This window comes from Mastigoproctus giganteus, chromosome 1 (genome assembly GCF_048544385.1).
Source record: "Mastigoproctus giganteus isolate SK-2022 chromosome 1, ASM4854438v1, whole genome shotgun sequence".
Lineage (NCBI taxonomy): Eukaryota > Metazoa > Arthropoda > Arachnida > Uropygi > Thelyphonidae > Mastigoproctus > Mastigoproctus giganteus.
Window position 1 is genome coordinate 143,210,108 of NC_143575.1, and position 24,714 is coordinate 143,234,821.

The window sequence follows — 24,714 nt, forward strand, 5'->3', positions numbered from 1 at the left end:
CACAGTTGTGGAGAATGAAAGGATCTGGGTGTAATTGTACAGTCAGATATGAAGTTTTCTGAGCAGTGCAAAAAGGCTGCAAGAGTAGCTCATGGTGGCTTGTCAATGATATACAGGAATTTTGCTAGAAGGGAGAAGGAGGTGTTGTCCCCTTGTATAAGGCAATGTTCAGGCCACACCTTCAGTACTGTATACCGGTCTGAAGACCTCATTTTAGGAAAGATGTAGAGCTGCTGGAATGAGTACAGAGAAGGGCAACGAGATATTGGTGAGTGGAACAAAGTGTTGATTTCACCAAGAAAGGCTTAAGTTCTGCAAATTGTATCTTCTGGAAACTAGACACTTGTGAGGTTATCTAATTGAGGTACATAAGGCCTTGAAGAAACCAATCAGCACTGAGCAAGCTCAATGCTGATGGGATTCTTCCTCTTGCTCAGAATAATCACCTGAGAGGGCATAAATTCAAATTGAGGAAAGATAGTTGTAGGATAGATGTGCGGAAGTTTGCCTTTAGCCAGCAGGAGGTTGACGGTAGGAACAAACTCCCATCTGTTGTAGTGGAGGTCAACAACTTAAATAAGTTCAGGGCAGAGCTAGACAAACATTTGGAGTGAATAGATGGGTGAAATGGGAAGGTTTTTTTTTTTTGGCTGATGCTGTATAAGCTTGCTTTCTTGCATAATATGCCACTACTAATGCTACTGTGTTGCATGACAACTTATTTTGAAACTATTCAATTACCTGACTATTCAATTACTTGAGTCAAATAATTTGGTTAATCAGATTTAAATTAGAATTTTAATTTACAATGTAAATTTTAAATTCTTATTTAAATTGTGGTATGGGGAAAGGTTTCTTGGTGTTTCTGAATATATATCCGGTTTACTGTAAGGTTTTAAAAGCTCTGACAATTGATATATCACAGTTATGCAGGATGCGATGACTCCCCCACACACAACTCATATCCTGCATTTATTTAAATTGTAAATTAATGGATGATATGATGCACAATGGTGCTTATTCCCTGTTTTGAGAAGTGTACATACTCATGACCTTTCTACCCACCCTCTCCAGATTCTGCTGTAGGACCTGAAATCTGTTGCACACTCAGTAGCAAATTCCTTCTCCTCCTTTCCTTTAGTTGTGTTAGTGAGAACTGACTGGTCTGCCCCTCTTTCCTTCCATGTATTTACGTGAAGTATGCAACTGGCCATTCTGTGTTCATTTCTAATTCATTTCAAAACTGCCATCTGTTACAATATCTGTTCCAGTTCTAAGCACGAAATTCCCACTTTTATTTTTATTAATACATCTGAACACTAAATAAAAACCATTTTTTTTTTTTTCATGATTAAAAAGGAGATGGTTAAAAATGGTAGAATTTTGTTCCACATTAACTTTTACACTGAAATCCCCATTATGACTGTAAAATTATTATTATATTTTTTTTTTTGGTACTATCAGTGGTCCTAGTTAATTGCACAATTCCAGTATAGTATTTTGTCATCATGATCAGATGTAAGAAAATGAATCGTAGATCCCTCACAGTGCTTGATTTATCATTCTTTCATGAAGTAGTTTCTTGAGCCATACAAGTACTTCCCTTCTCTTGGTTCTATTAGTCATAGTAGTTTTTGTTTAATTCCTAGCACCTTACCAAACTCTATCCAGATTCCATCATGTGGCACACCAGTGATATGAAAATGTTATTCATTATCCCAGTGCTTAATTCCTCATCCATTCAATGCTAAACTAGATTTTCGAATCTGTTACACATCAAGTGTACATACACTCACCTCAGAGTCAAAATAAAACAGGTATAAACATCATTTTTCTTAAAACTATCAGCTGTGGCAGGGTCCAAATTGAGAATTAGGTGTCCAAGTGAAATATGTGAAAATTTTTAGTTGTAGTAAACAAAAATAGCACTCATAAGAAAAAAAGGCTGCCAACCTCTGCCTTAGAATTTGTCTTCTTCTAAAAGTTATCTCACTTTTGTGAACATCTAAGAGAAGAACTTGGTAGCATCCTGTGCACCAATGATTTTCAGCATCCTCTGTTCTCGTTTATCAAATGCTAAGAATATGTTTGGAAGTGCTAAGAATCTTATAGTGCTATTTTTGCCTAATTAGGTTCCAATCAGTGAGAGATAAGCAACAGTTACCATGGTAGCTGGTTATTCATCATGCACAAGTGATACTTTGATTTAAATCATACAAAGTATGATTTTTGTATGATTAATTTTTAAATTTTTTGTTATTTTGCAAAATTTGCTAACTATATATTTTTTAGATACTTAAAACGCTTCAGGACTGACCATTTGAGTGAAACAGGCTAGTTTATAAATGATTTTATAAAATCATTTGTAAATTTTTACAGACTGGTGTGTTACTCAAAACCCTATGTGGCTACCAAGGTCACAAAATCAAAAATATAATTCCACAATGAATAAACATGGCATATTCTTACTAGTTATTAGTAATGTAATATAAGAAAAGTGTATGCAACTGCTTATTACATTCAGTTTAAACCACAACTAAATTCCACATATGTTGCATTCAGCCTGTCAGATTATAATTCACTGGTACAAAAAGTAATAGTGGTTAATAAGCTATACCACTTTTATCAAATATGAGCTTTCTCGTCTTTCCCTCCTTCCCACCCCATCTCATCTTAAAAAAAGTAAGTGAACAAATTTCAGCCCCCCCCCCCCTGTGAAAATACTATTTATGTAAGAAAATTAATTCAGCTTCAGAGATAATTTATATAGTAATAACAAGTTTTTTTTTTTTTTTTTTGCCAAGAATATATATGTTAGCAATGAACTTACCAGATGACCATATCTTCAGCATGCAATCATAAGATCCAGTAACAAACTATTAAACATAGAAAATTTTAAATTCTGATTAATACTGTGTAAACATTTATGTGATTTTAAACTAAAGTTTAGTGTGTTATCAGAATTAGCTTGATGAAATACAAGATGTTTATGTGACACAACATATGAGGGTCTAAAAGTGAAAAAGTTAAACACATCACATTCTACCATTAATACTATTACAATGTAAGTCAAAAAATTTTACTTTTATTGAGCTGCAATCACATTACAAAGTGTTATGCTAATCATGCAAAAGGCAAGCTGTACTATACACAAAATTATGAAACAGAAATAGAGTAAACTCATCAAATTCAGCATATTTACAAAAAAAATCAAATTTTAAAATACAGAAATATGGGTGCTAGATTGCTTTCTTGCTAGATTGCAAGAAAGCAATCTAGCACCCATACCAATGATTGCATTTGTTTTTAAGAATCCAAGCAAAATGGGTGATATTTCTCTCTTTATGACGTAGTGGTTTTTTATTTTCCCTTCCCTTTAAACCTTGCTGGCTGCAAAAACTTTTAAAACTGCATAGCCAATGCAAAATGGTATTAATTCTCACAATAGAACAAACTTAACTTTGCAATTAGTTGCTGTGATATTGCACTATTAAAAAAAAAAAAAAAAAATCTTGCCAAATGGTTAATTAGCCATTTGTTTAAAAGATAAGACTGCCATGACAGTGTTTCAGGACCAACTGATCTGTCATCAGATAGTAGGTGGTCTGTATAAGAACATGCAGACAACTCAGTTAAAAACGTGTTCAAAATGAGCAGACTGCAGTATATGAAAAAAAAAAAAAAGAAAAGAGTTCTCAAAGTTGTAATATAACTAAAGCCATGTTTTGTGTGAGTGTTGTCACTAGAGGCCACCTGTTATCTGATGTGGGACTGGTTAGCCTTGAAACAATGTCACAGCAGCCTCACCTTTTAAACAAACAGTCAAACTTTGAGCAAGACATCTCTTGCATAGGTAATACCACTATATTACCTATGCAGTTTAAATCCTGCAGGCCACAAAAAGCAAATGAAAGGCCAGATATACAGATATAAAGCTGGGCAGGTAATGCTTAATATTCATTGAAAGCCTCCTCCTGCACTCTCACTCCTGACTGGGGTGGGAGTGCAGTAGCACATGCTCTTTGAGTAAACCAGGGTTCAAGCCCCTGACTGCTAAATATGGTCGATCTGCCAACCTGCACTGGACCAGGTTGGCAGATTATGGTCCATTTCCCTCAACATCAATTGTTGAGGAGGCTTCCATCCTGCAGTGGATTGATAATGGCTGCAGTTTACCCTTTTCACCTTTATCCACTGTCATGTGCTTATCAAAAACTGCTCAGCCACTAGGTATCGCTCTAAAATCTAGCAATTCTCAATCACCGAAGGTGGTAGATTGAAGTGTTTACTGTAATAATGTTCATTAAAAGAGAATAATTTTTTATTCATTAATAAAACACTATTATATGGAAATATTCGGAAAAAAATACAAAAATGAGTAAAAATTCAATGAAATAATTTATTTTCACCCTCTCATATATGGTTTTACCTCCTTGTTGCAAAAACACAATGACAGTCAACCATCATAGTCAGATTTTCCTTCACAACACTGTCCCATTATACTAATGTCCTGTGGAACTTTTCACTTTTTTCATCATTAACAGTACTCTTAAGTTGTTATAGAAAAAGATCAAATGTGAATATAAAAAGTGTATTTCAAGAGACAAATGGCAACTAATTTTTTTAGTCACACCCAAATTCTCCTGCCAGTTATTTACAGTTTTCTTCTCCATCCCCCACTCCCAAGACTTATAGACTAAGGATTTAAATGACTGCCATCATGCAATATTCATTTCATTTTCAGTCTGACGAAGATTCCTTTTATAAGTTCTGCATCACTCCATCTTGGAAAAATTTTAGTTATTATAGCCAAAACCATTAATGGTACATATCTGGCATTGCGTCTCTCAAAAAGAATTCTTGTGTGATAACAAACTGCTGTTCTGTTACTCTGTTTTACAAGCAGAGAAAACGATAACAATACTTTGCAAATCTATCCTGCAAGCCAAGTTTCAGAATAATGACATTAAATCAGCACCTAACTGCCAGCAATTCCTTATACAGGCGGGCCTCGATTAACGCGATTAATTCGTCCCACGAGCGCATCGCGCAAAACGGAAACACGTTAATCAAATATCATAATCAATAGGAAAAATTATAATTGGTCCTTGACCTTCTGGAATGTTCATAAAGAATTTTAAAAATACCTTTTAAATAACTTTTTAACTGTATATAATGTAAAATATAATGAAAATAATTATGGAATTAAATGTTTATTGCATAAAACAGCAGTTCCAAAACTGTGCGTTGCGGAATATTTTAAATTTTCGTGGGAAACACAGCAATACTCGACATCTGTCGGACACCACGTGAACTACTAGGTCGAGGTAATTCACAGTTTCAGCATTTCTTATTAAGTTGTTTGGACCTAACTACTAAACGAAACTGTTAGGTATTTCTTTTGGTCTGGGTGCGCCTTGAAAAAATTACTGAGACATTAAAGGCGGCTGTGAACAGAGAAACTTTGGGAACCTCTGAAATAAAATACACAATGAAGAAATTACTGTTGTGGAAATATTTGAACAGTGTTGACTTTCTCTTTTCATCAATCAATTTCCGATAGCCGACAAAAATCTTCTCTGGGCCCTGGCGAAATAAATATCGCAGAGAACATCAAACCTTTTGTTTGAGGTTCTATGCGATACGAAAGATTTCATCTAATTCGTTTACCGTTATCTCCTTCGCGGTAACATCTTCATCTGGCTCATTTAAAATGTGAATTTTTAAATGCAAGTGTGCATTGACTTTATTAGCAGGAGACAAACACGTCTTCTTCTGATGATTGATGGAACACACAGAGGCGGTCAGCAGGCAAACGTTTGTTTATTGACTGTACGACTCGCGTTAAGCTTAACGCACGATTCAAATCTTTTTCAACTATCGCATAAAAAAAAAAAAAAAGATCGTGTTAACTGGAAATTTGCATCATGTAAAGTGAAAAGTGGTATCATTTTTCAAATAGCGTTAACTGAATATCGCGTTATGCGAGGCCTAGCTGTATTTGATTGCATTCAATATTTGTGAATTTCCCAAGTTACCGTCATTCCAACAAAATGGGCTACAGGTATAGAGGACATTATGCTTTCATCACGTACTGCAGATAATGCAAAGGTTCGCATGGTGATTAATGGCAGGAATCGATGCGTACTTATCGCAACAAGACTTAGAAAAATTAAGTAGATGGGCCAAGAAGTGGCAATTGAGGTTTAACAGTGAGAGATGCAAGGACTGCACAAGGGTAGCAGTAATCCCAAAATAACATACTAATTTGGTGGTACCAAACTGAACACAGTGCAGAAAGAAAAAAAATCCGGGAGTAACTGTACAATCTAACATGAAGAGCTCTAAACAGTGCAGAGATGTTGCTAGGCTGACAGCCTGTGGGATTCTTTCAATGATATACAGTAATTTTGCTAGCAGTGAGAAGGCAGTGATTATCCTGTTGTATAAGGCAATGATTAGGCCACATCTGGACTACTGCATAAAGGTCTGAAAGCTTCACTTTAGAAAGGATGAAAGAGAGAGATCTGCTGTAATAGGTGTAAAGAAGGTTAAGTTTTGTTAACAAGGACACAAAAGGGTGTTCTTAGCAAAAAAGACTTCAACTTTGCAAAGCACCTGGAAATTAATAACGGTGAGGAGGCCCGATTGCTGATGCTATCGACGCAGTGTTAAGTGGGTCGGAAAACTGCTAGCTTGGGGGGATACAAGGACTAATAGATTAACAGTAGCCACTGGCAGAGGTGAAAGTGATTCTTGCACTGCTTCTATTGGAATGAGCAGCTGGAAAACAAGATGCAGGATATTTCAGAGACTGTTGGGAGGCATTGCGGTACAACTAAACACATGAGTTGTGTTAGGGTAGTTACGAATAGGAACAGGTGTATGTATACTTGTGTGTACACCAATGCTAGAAGTTTGGTAAATAAATTTGATCAATTTGAGGTATTGCACAAAACATCAAAGGCAGATATTGTTGGGATATCAGAGACATGGTGTCACACAGATATAAGGAATGCAGAACTGGAATTTGGGGAGTACAATGTGTACAGAAAGGATAACCAGGATAGGAAGGGAGGAGAGGTTATGTTATTAGTTAAGAAACACATAAATTCCAAGGAAGTGAAGCCAGTAGACATTGCTGGACAGTGATGTGTCGATTCAGTTTGGTGTGACATAAGCATTGGGAGATCAAAATTGAGAGTAGGAGTGTGCTATAAGCCTAATGACTCTGATGAGTATAATAAGAAACTGTACAAGGAAAGAGTGGGCCAGTAAATCAGAGAGTCTTATAATGGGAGATTTTAATTTCCCAGATATTGACTGGAATTTGTGGGTTGGTCACACACACACACACGCACACACACACGCACGCACGCACGCACGCACGCACGCACGCACGCACACACTAGCAAGGCTTTTGTAGATTTATTGGATGATTGTTTTCACCATCAGCATGTTCAGGAGGCAACTAGAGGGAGTAATACTCTTGATCAGATTATCAGTAGTGATTCTTCATGCATTAAGAATCTGCAGATATAGGAACCACTAGGTGGCGGTGGGCTGAAGTGGGATTTACTCAAAGAAGTAACTACCATCAGGGGTAAAGGGAAGGGTTTTTGCTTTCGTAAAGGAACTACGATGGTCTGAGACAGTATTTATATTCTATACAGTGGGACCAACTGATGACGTTACCAACAGCAAATTCAAAATGGGAACCATTCAAAGAACTTATCTTGGAAGCTACTAGGCTTTACATACCAACTAAGAAATATTGTTCAAGGTTTAGGCCTAAATGGCCTAAACTTAGAACTAATGAGACATATCGCAAAAAAGAAAAATGCATGAGATACATATAAATTAATGGGTGACATGGAAGCCTATGATAGATATAAGCTAGTCTCTAACCAAGTCACAAAAGAGATTAGGCAGGCAAAGGCAGATTATGAGAAATCCTTGGCAAAGGATGCAAAGAAAAACAGAAAACAGTTCTTTACCTATGTAAACTCTAGAAGGAAAGGGATGAATCAGATTGGTCCACTGGATATTGATGGTTCAACAGCTGAGGATCCTGCTCAGGTGGCTAACAAACTAAACGAGTATTTTGCATCTACATTCACACATGAGGATTTATTTAGGAAGGGGATTGCAAGAGGTGAAGTAAACTCTGGCAGTGAGCTAGATGATTTTGTAATAACTGAGAGGAAAGTGGAAGAGAAATTGAGAATAAACATATAAAAAGCCACCTGGGTGGAAGGGATCTATCCAGTTATATTAAAGGAGGCAGCAAAGGATGTAAGAAAACCCTTAGCCATAATTATGAGAGCTTCTTTGGACTCAGGGGAGTCAAAACAGCTTCTTTGGACTCACATTTGCAAATATGACCCCAATTCACAAAGAAGGATTGAAGGCTGACACAAGTAATTATAGACCTGTGAGTTTAACTTCTGTTCCAGGAAAATTAATGGAGGCACTGGTTAAAGAAGCACTGCAGGATCATCTAGACAAGACTTCAGTTATAGCTCGGACACAGCATGGTTTTGTTAAGGGAAAGTCTCGTCTGACCAATTTGATTGGATACTATGATGCAGTCACAAAAGAACTGGATGCAGGGAATAACTATGATATTATATATCTGGATCTTAGAAAGGCTGCTGCACAAATTGGAGCAGTGTGGCATTGGAGGCAAATTGCTGCTATGGATAAAGGGATGGTTTGTTTGTTTATTTTTTTAGGAGCATTAGCAACTAAGGCCATATTGCTCCAGGAATATGCAGTGGTCATTCCCTTGACCTTTCCGCATCCTCCGTATTTGGTGGTGATGGGCTCAAACCATGGTCTAATCAAGAAGCATGTGGTACACACTGCTGCTCCTTTCCACCTGGCTATGGAGGCGCCTAAAGGGATGGTTGAGGGAGAGAAGACAGAGTGGTAATCAATGGTCACTGCTCATCGTACACTAATGTTATTAGTGGAGTCCCACAGGATTCAGTGATGGGTCCATTGTTGTTTTCTGTATTTATAAATTATATTGATGATGGTATATCAAGCTTAATGTCCAAGTTTGCAGACGATACGAAGGTTGGCAGGGTTGTTAAGGACACTAATGACAGAATGCTGCTGCAACAGGATCCAGAAAAGTTGAGCAGGTGGGTTGAGAGGTGGCAAATGAAGTTTAACATTGACAAATGTAAAGTATTACATATGGGAAGCAGTAACCCCAGAGTAACGTATCAACTCTGTGGTACTACACTGACTGTGGCAGCGAACAAAAAGGGCCTGGGGGTAATTGTGCAGGCAGATATGAAGTTTTCCGAGTAGTGCAGATGGTCTGCAAGAGTAGCTCATAGTGTCTTGTCAATGATATACAGGAATTTTTTGTAGCAGGGATAAGGTGGTGATTATTCCCTTGTATAAGGCAATGGTCAGGCCACTCCTTGAGCACTGTATACAGGTCTGGAGGCCTCATTTTAAGAAGGATGTAGAGTTGTTGAAACGAGTACAGAGAAGGGCAACAAGATTAGTGAATGGAACAAAGGGTTGCTCTTACGAAGAAAGGCTTAAGTTTTGCAAATTACAGTGTCTGGAGACTAGGCAACTGCGAGGTGATCTGATAGAGGTGTATAAAGCCTTGACTGGTTTGAGCATGCTCAATGCTGATGGAATTCTTCCTCTTGCTCAAAATAATTACCCGAGAAGGCATAAATTCAAATTGAGGAAAGACAGATATAGAATAGATGTGCGGAAATTTTCTTCTAGCCAGCAGGTAGTTGGTTGGTGGAACAGACTTCCATCCCTTGTTGTTAGCCTAAATAAATTTAAGGCTCAGCTGAACAAGTATTTCAAACGAATGGAGGGGTGAAATGGAAGTGGTTTTTTTTTTTTTTTTGGCTGATACTGCATAAGCTTGGTTTCTTGCATCATATGCCCCTACTAATGCTAAGTGTTTTAAGGCTATAAATTGATCAAGTTCATTAAATTCTGATGGCATAATTAAAAAATTATGATTGCAAGATAGGTGTGCAAAACTTTGCTTTTTTTAAGGAATGATTAGTAAAATTGTTGGAAGGGATATTCAAAAGAAATCAGTAATAAGCTTGCTTCATTGCATCATATGCCACAACTATGATAAACACTGACTTTTATATATATATAAAAAAAAAGTCAGAAAAAAAAATAAATCAAACTAATACTAAAATAGTCACTATAACTTCAACGATATCACATGTATACGTGAAATATTAATGCCATTGCTGACCACATATGCAGTGCCTCATACAAGGATGAAGAAGAAATCAGATAATTTTTCCTGACTACCAAAATTTTAGATAGGTGGTAACTGCAACAAAGGAAATTTCTCCAGATATATTGTATCAACTAAGACATTTCTGAACATAGAAATATTCAAACAGAGATCACAAAACTAAGTATAATTTGCACATGTTTTCCTTCTGATATTGTAGAAGCTGAATTAGTCATTGTATCTCAAGGTGCATAACCACCAGCAAGAGCATTGAAAACTGTAATGTGTTGAGAGAGAGAGAGAGAGAGAGAGAGAGAGAGAGAGAGAGAGAGAGAGAGAGAGAGAGAGAGAGAGAGAGAGAGAGGAGGGAGTCTTTGTGAACATTGTAAACAATAACTGCATTTGTATCCAGTCACATATACGTTGTTAGGCTCAGCAATATTGCTGCTAACCTCACTGTTGTTTGATAGCAGGTTTTACTTTTTAAAAGGAATTGTTAATTAAGTAAAATGGGTATAGTAGTTCAGAAAATGCTCAAGAGGTAGTTACATTGTTTTAGAAGTGTCATCGCTAACACTATCAATAATATGCACAAATCAGTCATGTTTCACACTCGAACGAGAAGTTTAGCCACGTGATATAGACTGAGAGTATGATTACCAAATATGAGGAAGCTTTCAAAGAAAAGACAGTCATTTATAGTTTAGCTAGGCTGAAGCCCAGCAGTCAGCCCCCATCCCTCCGTATACCCTTGTTGTTGGCAGTCACTTGAAGCATATCAAAAGGGATGGCAAAGGCCCTGCACTTTAATGAAATTTCAAGAAATGCAAAAAAAAAAAAAAGTGTAGGGTTATCTCTATATAAATGCACCCCTAAGTCCGCATGGGGGGGGGAAGGCTGCCAAATGTATGGAGGCCACAAACTGGGAAAATTTCAGGTGAATTTCTCCACTATGAATGGTACACAAAGCAGACTGGACATTATGTTTTCACTGTAGGGGTGAACTAGTAATGCTTTGCTCAGTGAAGGAAACTTCTCAACACAAAAGTGGCAATTTCAAATGCAATAATGTGGCCAAAACACTTGGCCTCCTGGTGGCAAGATATGTAACTATTTTTTTTCCGACTTAAAAAACTTCCATTACAGATTCCATAAATGTGTGAAAACCATATTTTTCTATGGGACTTTATTTTTTTAAATATTAATTTTTTAAAGTTAATGAAATACTAATAACCACGTCGTAGGGTTTTTTTTTTTTTTTTTAAGTGAAGTGATCGTGCAGGCTGATTTTCACACACAAATAAATTTAATCTTCTAGCCAACAATGTCCTTGTTTATACTCTGGCACGACCACCAGGTCAGTGGAGTTTACAATAAATCAATCAATACAAATGTTAATTGCATTTAGCAGTCATGGGCTTGAACCATGGTCCCCTCAAAGAGCGTGTGGTACTGCATTCGGGCTCCTGACCACTTGGCTACGTCAGGCCTCAATGTTATACAGACTTCAAAAAACAAAATATTAGTATTAGTAATGGCCGCATGGTGCAAGAAAGCCTATGGCTTATGCTGCACCAGGAAAAAAAAAAAAAAAAAAACCCCGAATAAAACAATGATAAAAAAAAAATAAATAAATAATAATAATTGATAAAAGAAAAGGAAATTAAACCTATCGTCCTATGCACTTCCCTCACCCGAAGGTACTATCCAGATGACCTTTGAATTTCCCAAAACTGTCAGCCTCTACCACCCATGTAGGCAACTTATTCCAGTAATTTTTAACCCGCTGGCTAAATTGAAACTTCCTGCAGCCCAATCTAAACATTTCCCCCCGTAACTTGAATTTATGTCCCCTAGTTCTAGCATCATTTATAATCTTGAAAATTTCATCCTCATTCATTTTACCGATGCCTCACAATTCCTTAAACACCTCAATCAAATCTCCTCTAAGGTGTCTAGTTTCCAAACTCTGCAACCCACATATTCGAAGTCTTTCTCCATAAGGACGCCCTTTTGCCGATCTCACCAGGTGAGTTACCTATCTTTGCACTCTTTCAAGAAGCTCTGTGTCTTTCTTTAGGCATGGTCTCCATACTTGAACACAGTATTCCAAGTGTGGTCTAACAAAAGCCTTATATAATGGGATTTATATAATTGCAAGTAGATATAGGGATTATCACGTCCCTATATCTACTTGCAAAAGTTCAATAGATCATCGATAGGACGCCATGGGCCTTCCTTTCAGCCTGTTTACAATGCTCAGAGAATTTCATGTCTGACCGTATCGTAACACCCAAGTCCCTTTCCTCCAGTACTGGGTTTAGTTGAACTCCACCAAGTGAATAAGTTATTTTGGGATTACTGTTTCCTAAGTGTAACACCTTACACTTTGTTTAATTAAAGCATAGCTGCCATTTTTCTGACCATTCCTGAAGTCTATCTAGGTCTCTCTTGACAATGATCTTGACAATGCATGTTAAGTACTCTACCAATTTTAACATCATCTGCAAATTAAGACATCACGCCCTCTATCCCTTCATCGATGTCGTTTATGAAAATTAAAAACAGCAGTGGTCCTAATACTGATCCTTGGGGAACCCCACTTCTAACATCAACCCAATCAGAAGAATAACCATTTATCACAACCCTCTGCCTCCTGCCCTGAAGCCATCCTGCTAACCATCTAAGGACTTTCCCAGTGATTTCAACCTGTTCCAGCTTATAAAGCAACCGCTCATGTGGGACTGAGTCAAAAGCTTTGCTGAAATTTAAATAAACAATGTCAAAATTATTCCCTAAATCCAGCTTGTGAGTGCCCCTTTCAAAATAGCGAACCAGATTTGTTAACCACAATTTTCCCTTTACAAAACTATGCTGAGTATCCTTCAGAATTTCAATTCGATCCAAATGATCCTGAATTCCACCCTTGATCACTGCCTCCATGATTTTCCCTACCACTGAAATCAGACTGACAGGTCGATAATTTCCCACTAATATATGACACAGTAAGTGCCGGTTATAGTGATCACTGGTTATTAGAATAAGCCACTTCAGAGAATCAAATTTGAACACTTCTGTGATATTTTTCTAAAGCACATTTCTGGAGGTCACAACCATAAAACAATAAAAACAACTTGCAATTTTTGGTTTATTTGGACTTTTTGTTTGTACAATCTGTTATAAATGGGTAGTTACTACAGTTTTAATAGAAGAAGAAAACTGCCCAGTCTATTACTGGGCAGTTTGCAAAATACTCAATCAGTTTGTCGGCTAACTGAGCATGATTATCAATAGTCAACCCATCTATGTTAATTGGCCCAATCTGATTCATCCCTTCCCTTCTAGAGTTTACATAAGTAAAGAACTCTTTGCTGTTTTTCTTTGCATCCTTTGCCAAAGATTTCTCGTAATCAGCCTCGCCTGCCTAACCTCCTTTGTGACTTGATTACAGACTAGTTTATGCCTGCCAGAGGCTTCTGTGTCATCTGATACTTTATATGCATCTCATACATTCTTCTTCTCTGCCAGGAACCTCATTAATTCATCTGACATCCATTTAGGCCTAAACCTTGAACAGTATTTCTTATTTGGAATGAAAAGCCTGTTCTATATCCTGTCCCATTTAGTTTTTAAGATGTTGTGTCCCTGAAGGCTTCCCATTTAGAATTCAACGTTGGTAACATCATCAGTTGATCCCACCGTACAGAATTTAAAAACTGTCTGAGACCACTGTAGTCATCTTTATGAAAGCAAAAGCCTTTCCATTTAGCTTTGATGGTAGTTACATCTTTTAAGTAATTCCCACATCAGTACATTGTGATCACTGTCACCCAGTGATCACAATGTTCCTTTATCTGCAAGTTCTTAATGCATGAATAATCACTGTTGATAATCAGATTAAGAGTAGTACTCCCTCTGGTTGCCTCTCGAACATGTTGCTGTAGAAAACAGTCATCCAATAAATCCACTAAAATCTGGCTAGTGTGCGAGTGACCAATCCTCAAATTCCAGTCAATATCTGGAAAGTTAAAATCCCTCATTATAAGACATTCTGATTTACTGGCCCACTCTTACTTCTCTGCACAATTACTCATTATACTCAGGTTCATTAGGCTTATAACACACACCTACTCTCATTTTTCCTTTGCCATTTGCTTATTTCATAGTGCTTATTTCACACCAAACAGACTCAACACTGCAGTGTTCACCAACATCAATTGGATGCACTTCCTTAGATTTTGTGTGTTTCTTAACTAACAGCATAACCCCTCCTCCTTCCTGTCCTGTCTATCCTTCCTGTACACATTGTACTCCCCAAATTCCAATTCTGCACTGCTTATATCTGTGTGTGACACCACGTCTCTAATATCCCAACAATATCTGCCTTTGATGTCTTGACTAGCACTTCAAGGTAGTTAAATTTATTAACTATACTCCTAGTAATTATTAACTATCTCCTAGTATTTTTTGAGTATTTATATGGTTATATATGATTTGTACATCATGCAGGTAACAAACATTTGAATGAATATTAAGATGGTTATTTCATTGTCTTGCACAATTAAAATATTGAAAAATTTTAATACTCTGTTAAAGTATAATACAGGAAAAACTAATACAATACTGTAATGTTTTAGGTGCAATGCCATAGCCTTTGACAAATGGGAACATCAAAGTATAATAAGACATCGTCTGTCTTATTATACTTGGAAAGTCTGGGATAAACCTCTGTTGTTGTGAACGAGGCTGTGATAACTCATCCATCATCTCACTATTAAATCTTAATATGTTGCAGGAATGAGGTGATGATGACTCTTCCTAACCTTAGGTGGTCTATATAACTATTAAAGACAGTAATGTCATTTCAATGATGAGGCTTATGGGCTGGGATAAAGTGGAAATTTCTTGAACAAAACAGTTGACGTATGTTAACTCTGATGTCCTGTTCTATATCCTGTCCCATTTAGTTTTTAAGATGTTGGGTCCTTGATTTCTGTTATCTCTAAATAGGGGAACGACTGAATAAAAAATATATATACTCTCTGCAGTTTTTATGTGTCCACAGAGAGTACCTAGGGTTATTCTAGTTTAAAGTGGTGTGCCTGCATCCAGAAATGGTAGAACATTTTGGAAATCTGGAGATAAGAATCAGATGCTCTTTTGGTGTTCCTCCTTTCTTTTCTTCACCTTCTACAATCTGGATACAAACATAGTTAAGGGCTGAGTATACCAGGTGTAATACAAGTGTGAGATGGAGAATTTGGGTAGACATATCGGAGATGGAGAATTTGGGTAGACATATCGAAGATGGAAGAAAAGAAAGGAAGAATGCTACCTTAGTTCTGTAAATGTGATAGTGGATGAATTACCACATGATCTGGTTTCAGCAATAGAGGCTTAGCCCAGACTTTGGAAAGATAATAAGACAGGCATTCTCGTAGCTTCCAAGTTTTGAATTTCAAAAAGGTGGAAATCAAATAATTGTAAGCACAAAGACAACACAAGATGTTTTACAAAAAGAAGTTCCTTCGCAAAGAAAAAAAAAAAAAAAAAACGAAAAAAAAAAATATATATACTTTTTTTTGAAAAAATAGGAGGTTCCGGGGAGTCTAAAATGCTGATGGAACTTATATTCAAGCGACATTCAAGTAAAGTGGACCTAATTTTGACGAAGTCTGGTCGTTCTGTGACAGCCAAATCCTCTGCTCGCACCTTCAAGCACCTAGGGGCAAACCTATATAAGCAGAGGTCGAGATGTGGTGCCCATACCATACAAAAGAATGGCACCCTTCTGTGTGACCAGGCAATACAAGATGGTAGACTCTAATCAACCAGTGAAATACTACTACATTGCTTACTGAAGGCTTGTAGTGGAACCCATGTTTATTGTAATGACCTCACACTGATTGTTCATTTAACTACCAGAATACCAGACAATGCTAACCACACAGCCAATAACCTTTTTCTCACAAACAACCCTTTTAAGTACACAGTAGAGGTTAGTGGTCCTCTAGCCGCCTCAGATCACAAATTGTTGATGGTCTCTTCTCCAATGGAGCCTTTCTCTTGTAGCCATTCTAACCCTCGTGTTGTTTGGCATTACAAGAATATAAATGGGATGATCTGGTGATTTCTTTTTTTCGTTCCCTTGGATCTTCTGATGTCAATGTTTTCTCAGATCATGTCAGTGAAATTATTCTTGTAGGGATGAAATTCTTTATTCCACATTCACCACAAAATCTCATCCTTTATCTAAACCTTGGTTTTCCAAAAAATGTGCTAAGACTGTTCAAGGTAAGAACATTGCAAGTTGCAATTGGCTTGAATCCAAATCTCCAGCTTCATTTTCAGCCTACACCAAAGATCGCAACAACTAAAGCAGTTACTAATCACTCCAAAGTAGATTTATATCAGGCTAAGAGTAGAAACTTTCTTCTTCTCCAAATGGTAGTCGAGCATCCTGGTCTCTTACCAAAGCTACTGGCAGCAACTTTTGCCCATCTCTGTCAGAACCAGATGGTTCTAATGCCACTTCAGCCAAAGATAAAGCTGATCTGATAGCATCGTATATTTTTTCTAACTCACGTTTTGATGATCTTGGTAAACTACCGATTACCATTCTCAATACACTCCATTCAATGCCTCCAGTTGTCTTCTGTCAAAAGGATGTCAGAAGGACTTTAAACAATCTTTATGCTAAGAAAGCTCCAGGTCCTGATGGCATTTCTCCGCTTGTTCTCAAAATATGTGCTCCTGAACTTATTCTTTTTCATGTCTCCTCCTTTTCACTTTCTAATTCCACAAAGTTTTTTTTTCTTCTGCTTGGAAATTTGTTCATATCCAGCCAGTTCCAAAAAAGGGTGACAAATCCTTCCCATTTAATTATTGCCCCATTGCACTTACTTCTACTCTTTCTAAGCTAATGGAGAAATCAATCAACTGCCAACTCTTAAACTATCTAGAAAGATTCCATCTGATCAATGACTGCCAGTATGGATTCTGTCAGTGTCAATCCACTGGTGATATACTGATTTATGTTACTCATCTATAGACAAATCCAATGGAAATGTTTGACGAAACTGAAGTAATTGCCCTTGACATTTCAAAGGATTTTTACTATGCTTGACATAAAGGTCTTCTAAATAAGCTTCCATCTTATGGTTTGCCAACTGTTTTTTTTTTTTTTTTTTTTAAATCAACTATCCAGTTTTCTCTCTGATCACTTACTGTAAGTGATGGGAGATGGCTCTCAGTCTAGCTTCTCCACTAATGCAGGGTATTCCCCAAGGTCTCAGTCCTTTCTCCCACTCTCTTCTTCTTGTATATTGATGACACTCTTCCACTGACCAAAATCACACCCATAGTTTTTCTGATGGCACATTGCATTCCACCTTATAGTTTGATATATCTTTCCCTGCACAAACTGCTTCAATGACTCGAATATAAATCCTTCAGTCCTGTCATATCTCGCAAAAAAAAAATTCTTCTGCTCCTATGACACTCTTCAACGACACTTTGATTTCTAGACAAGATCACATTTCTATTGGGGATTACCCTCATTTCTAATCTCTCTTGGCATAAGCACATCACAAATATAGCTTCCTCTGCATCCATAAAACTGGGTTTTCTCTTTTGCTTTCGGTGTTACTTTTCTTCCAAACAGTCGTTCAATCTGTACGAATCACAAATCCTCTGTACCATGGAATATTGTTCCCACATCTGGGGTAGTGCCCCCAAAACCTCTCTCAGGCTTCTAGATTCCATTCAAAAGAGGACAGTTAGGTTAATTAATGACTCCTCTCCACTGTCTCATAGATGTTCTGATTCTGCTTCTTGCCTTTTTCTATAGATACTTCTATGGGGGCACTGTTCTTCTGAATTGTGCTTCTATAATTCCTGCTCTCTCTTTCAAACCAGTCTGAAAGAGAGAGCAGGACAAGCCATAGTCAACAGCCTTTTACTGTCCAACTTAAAACTCACAAACCAACTTTACTTCTTCTGGATTTATTCCTTCAACTTATGTTTTCTGTAACACCCTCACATCATACATATTTCCTGAAAAGTACAATCTACAGAAATTCAAGTTTAATGTCAACAATTATCTTTTTTCACCTTCTCAACCCATGCATGGTACTTAGTACTATAGGTTCTAAAACCTCTTGTGCTTGGGGTCTGCATAATAAAAAAAAATAATAAAATAAAATGAAAGGTTTTTTAAAGTCCACATTGCACTAGAAATTAATTTTCACAGGCAATGTACACATTTTATATTAAAATGTAGAAATTGGTCTGTTTACCAATACAGCATACTTTCAAATATTAAGTTAACTGGAATCTTTCTATCTGTGGATTTCTGTTACACATCAAATGATTTTAAATGCTTTAAGAAAGATATTGGTGATGTTGTGATTCTGTCCCCCTTCAGAAATGTCAAGCCAAATATTTGTTCTTATCAATGATGTTGATGTCTACACTTGGCTCTCAAGAGCATTTCTAAAACTTCAAAAATTGTGACTTGGTTTATGTTTTTCTCACCAGGCTGAATATTCTCTCACATTCAGCATTGCTATAAGAAATTTTTATTTGTTATTTCTTTATTTAATGAAAGATGCCAAGAAGTACTGGAAACTTATCTACAAAAACTTTAAATTTGAAAATAATGCAGTCCCAGTTGATGAAACTTGTTCTACCTTCGCATTTATAAAAACATCATTTCTCAATGGGAACTTGTGCACCATGTAGTCACATGCAGAAATAAAGTACTTCTTCACTGAACAAAACAGAATCTTCTCCTCTTGTTTTACCCTCTCCTTTCTTTTCCAAGGACCATGGACACCTTTGGCAAAGAACAGCCTATGACTAAGTCAGAAACAACCTTCTAGTTTAGTCTACTATGGTATTCAGCTTCCACAGTGAAAGTTAAAAATTTAAAAACTGTTGTTATAACAAATCTGCACATAACATTCTTCATCATATAATAACTTCAATACATGAATGCAAAGTATGTTCGATTGAAGAGCTACAGTCAGATTTTCAAATGTTCTCATGACATTTAAGAGAAACAAGCAGATTGCTTTATTCAAGTAAGAAGAGAGGAACATGAATGCGTGAGGATAACATGCCTAGAATTATCAGCTTACTTGGCCAGGTTAGGACTGCTACCACCAGAAGTTTGTGATGCAGATGTTTTTTTTTCTTAAGTTCATTAATTTGCCTTTATCAAAACTTTTGGATCGTGATCTGGATTTGAGCACGGATCAGTGCCACTCACTAGTGATCACTTGTATTTTAATTTGGTAACTCTGAAAAGAGTTCATGTGGATTTTCTCACTACTTGTAATCTCTTCTTTAACATAAACTAGCCAGAGACTGTCACCATCTTTTTTATTTCAGTGGCATGCATTAGTTGAATTGTTTAATTCTATCTTTTCTTACTTCTAGATATTAGTAAATTTCTACCAAATATTCATCCACTTTCACAGGAAGACGTGTATTCCCCTTTTTCAGCACACAAATTAATAAGATGACAGCAGTTTATTGCCACCAAGTGCTCAATCTCCTCTTTTAATACCCTTGCTACTCCAGTGTTAATAATAAACCATAACAGATGCATTATCAACACTATTTGCCAGACAGATTTTAAAGAAATTCCATATCCTTTCAGGTTGTTCAGAAGATTCCTAACATTGTACCCTGCAGAGTCACCTTCCAATGCTAGCACTGAGAGGTTCTTTTGATTTGATGATTTCTATTTATTATGAAAGATCACCAACATAGGACACATAATTTGGAATCACTGTGATTACTACCATCTGTAGCAATTGAAAACAGTAAATTTTTCAGAGCAACCAATATCTCTTCTTCCCCTACCTGGGTGTGTTTCTTCTCACACAACTCACATATGAAAAGCACATGAGGAAGATTATGTTCTATGGCAGGAGTGGCCTACTTAATTTGTGATGCGATCTACTTTTTTCCTTCAAAATGTGCCGCGATCTACCATCTCAAAAATTACATTGCACAAGGTAAACAAATTGAGGGATGACTACGAAAACTTTAAAATCTGCCGCGATCGACCGAAATTAAATCCACGATCGACTTGTTGGCCACCCCTGTTCTATGGCAAAAGATGCATATACACATACAAGTATGATATCATCATCACTATGAAATGCTACATCTATTTTTCATTCCCTTCTATGCCCTGTACACTGTCCTTATGCTTATTCATTTGCATATGCCTGATTACATCATGTTTCCCATGTGATGTAATCAGAAACTGAAACCACTTGAAACTGAAAAATCATATCTGCATACAGTACACAAGATAAACATGTTACCTAATTTAGGTTTTACAACATATAGCAAATCTTGCACATATTTCTGAAATTTTACATTGTTTTTTCTGGAAATATGTTAATTAGCTTTGCGCCACATTAGTATGATAAAACAGTAGAAAATACAAAAGAAAATATACCAACAGAAAATATATATACAGCTAAAAAACTAAATTTACATGGTGGAAATAGTCATAAGTAGCACATGTACACAATATATGATAGAGGTACACAATATATTTTCCTTTTTCTTTTCTTAACAACTTATCTATATATATATATAAAAAGACTGTTGTCAAATAAAACTTCATACAATACCCGAAAGGTAGATGAAGTGTCCATGTGAGCAGACTTTTTTTTTTTTTTTTTTTAACAGGGATCATGGCTGTTGAAGGATACCTATTGTCATTCCCCACACTCAGGTGACTACCAAAGATTAAAAGGTTTCATAATAATATTGATGTATGGTTAGCGAATGACTGGGTATGCAGGGAAAGGTACACAGATATTAATGTGCATACTCTTGAGATAAAATCTATGTGATGCCACAAAACAGCACATGGCCCATTATTAGATGCTGCACCACTATATTGGCTGCAATAAAAAAGTTACTTTCAATTTTGTTAACTCCTCTGGATGCAATTCTGCTCTAAATACTGCGAGTGAAGTATTTTGTAAGCAAACAGCCAAACAGTGTATGGAAGTTTCACTTCCCTTTAAAAGCATATACACTGTAATGACTTTTTTTTAAAATCCCTAGAATTGGGCCACACCTGAACTATGCAATGGAGTACTATAGGAATTTCAGTGCCGTAATTCAATAAATTAAAATTCATGTGTGTTATATCTATGCTTGATTTCGATTACGGAGAAAACATTGATCTCTTTCAGAAATTTATATCCAAATAATTTGATAACAATTATTTAATGCCTCTGAATTCTACCAATTTTTTTTTTTTATTACTAAATATAAAACTATGACAATATTATTAAGGTGAATGGTCACCTTTTATGTAAGGGCAATTATAGTCTTGAGTGTTTACAATGAAAAGATAATATGCAAATATATACTTTGATGCAAAGTGTGAGCTGCAATTTACATCTTGCACCCCCCAACATAGGATGTTGGCACTTGCAATAATTTTTAATAAAAGAACGTTTTAACTATACTTCAACTGAGCAAATGGGAAAAAGACATTTTAACTTGTCATTTTCTAAAGAAAAACGCATACCTTATGATAGTCTTGATTTACATCTATGCAATGCAGGCTTCTTTGATGACTACGACATATGGCAACACATTCAACTATATCTGTAATATGGTCCCACTGCCAAATTCTTGCAGTATAATCATGAGAAGTGGTCACAAATGTACTCACAGGATTACCTAAATTAGGTAACAGAATTATATGCAATTTCTTCACAATTATAAACAAGTTTTTAAACAAATACAGTAATAACTACATTTAACATGGTGGTAGCCACACTACTGTTCGTAACACAGTTGCACCTGGAAGGTGTCCAATTCTGTTTTTTATATCTGGAATTTTTTTTTTTTTTTTTTTGACTTACTAAAAAAAAAAAAATTTTTTAACATGTTATTTTCAAGGAAATAAAACTTTTATTAATTCTGCTGGGAAAAAATGAAATATAAACATAAAAATTAAATAGTCATTTCGATTTTCCACTTAAAAAACTTAGCAATGCAAAAATTCAAACTTACAATGTGCAAATATTAATGTTTTGTAAAATAAATTAAAGAATAAAGAGATAAATAATAACAATAATTGAAACATAGTAATAATAAATTTTACATCAATAATAATATAAATTCAGACTAAAACACATTTTGCATGATAATTAAACACAAAATAGAGTAATAACCAATTTCTGCAGGCCAGTCAAGTTGACCACCATGCTAGTTTTGGGTTCAGAAATATGCTCTTTACAATACACTGCAATAATTACATTAAAGTGGAAAGCAAAATTAGTAATTAGTCATGTTGGATCTGACAGATTCTTTGAAAAATTCCATATAAAATTCCAAACAGAAAATAACTGACTATATATAGAAGAGAATTGAAGATTTCAATAATTAGCATTGAAACAACAATAAATGCACAGCAGTAATTACAGTGAAAGATCTGTGAAGTCCTCCATGGGTGCTATGAGGTTAATCCTGTAAATGACTTACAATGAATGAAGTATATAATATTATTCCTTACCAGATGCTCAATTTTATATGATGGTGTTGTATACATTTCCTGAATGGCTGAAAGTCATGCAGTGCTTAAAGCACTTACAGAAATCAATAATGCACCCAACATACAGATAAATACAGAAATCAATAATGCACCCAACACTGAACCCTGAGGACTTCACTAATAACATTAGCCCACAAAGAGCAGTGTCCACTGGATACCTCTCTGTCTTCTCCCACTCAACCATCCCTTTATCCATAGCAACTACCTACCACACTGCTCTAATTTGTACAGCAGTCTTTTATGAGCAACTATATCAAAAGCTTTCTAAAATCCAAGTTAACAAATTTATTTTTAGCATGCAGTTAGTTTGTGACTCCATTGTAGTATACAACCAAATTAGTCGGATGCATTTCCAGTTAACAAACTCATGCTGTGCCTGAAGTATAACTGCAGTCTTGTCTAACCCCAGGGGCTCACATCTGGTGAGTATGGCTTGGCAAACCCAGGGTCCTGAGCTGGATATCATCATTCTTCTCTTTCTTGGTGATTCCTTTCTACCTCTCTCTCTCTCTCTCTCTCTCTCTCTCTCTCTCTCTCTTCTCTCTCTCTCTCTCTCTCTCTCTCTCTTTTGGCAGGTGCAGCATAAGCCCCAGGCTTCCTTGCACCATATGGCTAATAATAATAATAATAATAATATAAGATCCTGCATTACGTCTTTAACCAGTGACTTCATTATTTCCCTTGGAATAGATGTTAAACTAACAGGTCTGTAATTACTTGTATCACCTTTGATTCCCCTTTATGAATTGGGGATATATCCGCACATCTGCAATCCATATGGCACTTCCCTGGAATCCAATGACACTTTCATAATCATGGCTTAGGGATTGCTTACTTCCTTTGCTACCTTTCAACATATAATTGGATAGTTCATTAACCCAAGGTCCCTTTCTTATGTTTAACTTCAACCATTTCTCTTCCACTTTCCTCTCAGTTATTAAGAAATAATTTAGTTCCTTGTTCAGAGTCTGATAAACTTCTGGCCTCCATTTCTCTAAAGAATTGCTCATGTCTGAATGTTGATGTAAAATAGTCATTCAGTTTGTCAGCAACCTGAGCAGATTATCAACAGTGGAAACATTGATAGCAAGTGGACCAATTTGATTAATCCCTCTTCCTTCTAGTGTTTACATAAGTAAAGAGGTCTTTAACATGCATCCATCTCCAAAGATTTCTCTTAATCTGCCTTTATTTGTCTCACCTCCTTTGTGACTCGTTACAAACTAGTTTATATCTACCATAGGCTTCTGTGTCACCTGATAATTTATATGCATTTTTCATCTCTGCAATGAGTCTCAATAGTTCATCTGACATCTAATTAGGCCAAAACCACAACCAGTATTTTTTAGTTGGTATGAAATGTCTAGTAGCTTCTATGATCAATTCCTTGAATGCATCCCATCGAGAGTTTGCTGATGGCAACATCATCAGCTGGTCCCACTGTAGAGAATTTAAACACTGTCTGAAACCACCGTAGTCACCTTTATGAAAGCAAAAACCTTTACATCTTTCAAGTAAATCCCACATCAATTCAGTGTGATCAATGCCATGCCACCTAGCATTTCTTTTATCTGCAAATTCTTAATTAGTATAAGTAGAGGCATGTGATGCAAGAAAGGAAGCTTATTTTTATTATTATTATTTTTTTTTTTTTTTAGGAGCATTAGCAACCAAGGCAATATTGCTCCAGGGATATGTGGTGGTCATTCCCTGACCTTTTCACATCCTCCATATTTGGTGGTCACGGGTTCGAACCCCGGTCTAATCAAGCAGTGTGTGCTACGCACTGCTGCTCCTGCCCACCTAGCTACGGAGGCGGCAAAGCAAGCTTATATAGGATCAGCAAAAAAAAAAAAAAAAAAAACACGCT

At 36.3% G+C, this 24,714-nt stretch overlaps 1 protein-coding gene across 1 annotated transcript in view; it reads right to left on the reverse strand.

Moving 5' to 3' along the window:
* LOC150091172 (ribosome biogenesis protein WDR12 homolog) overlaps positions 1 to 24,714 on the reverse strand; it is a 257,271-nt gene that overhangs the window by 116,685 nt on the left and 115,872 nt on the right. The window contains exons 6-7 of the mRNA XM_090382466.1: positions 21,813 to 21,967; positions 2,831 to 2,876 (exon numbers count right to left, since the gene is read on the reverse strand). Of these exons, the coding sequence (XP_090238592.1) occupies positions 2,831 to 2,876; positions 21,813 to 21,967 (201 nt within the window). The remainder of the gene's footprint in view (positions 1 to 2,830; positions 2,877 to 21,812; positions 21,968 to 24,714) is intronic.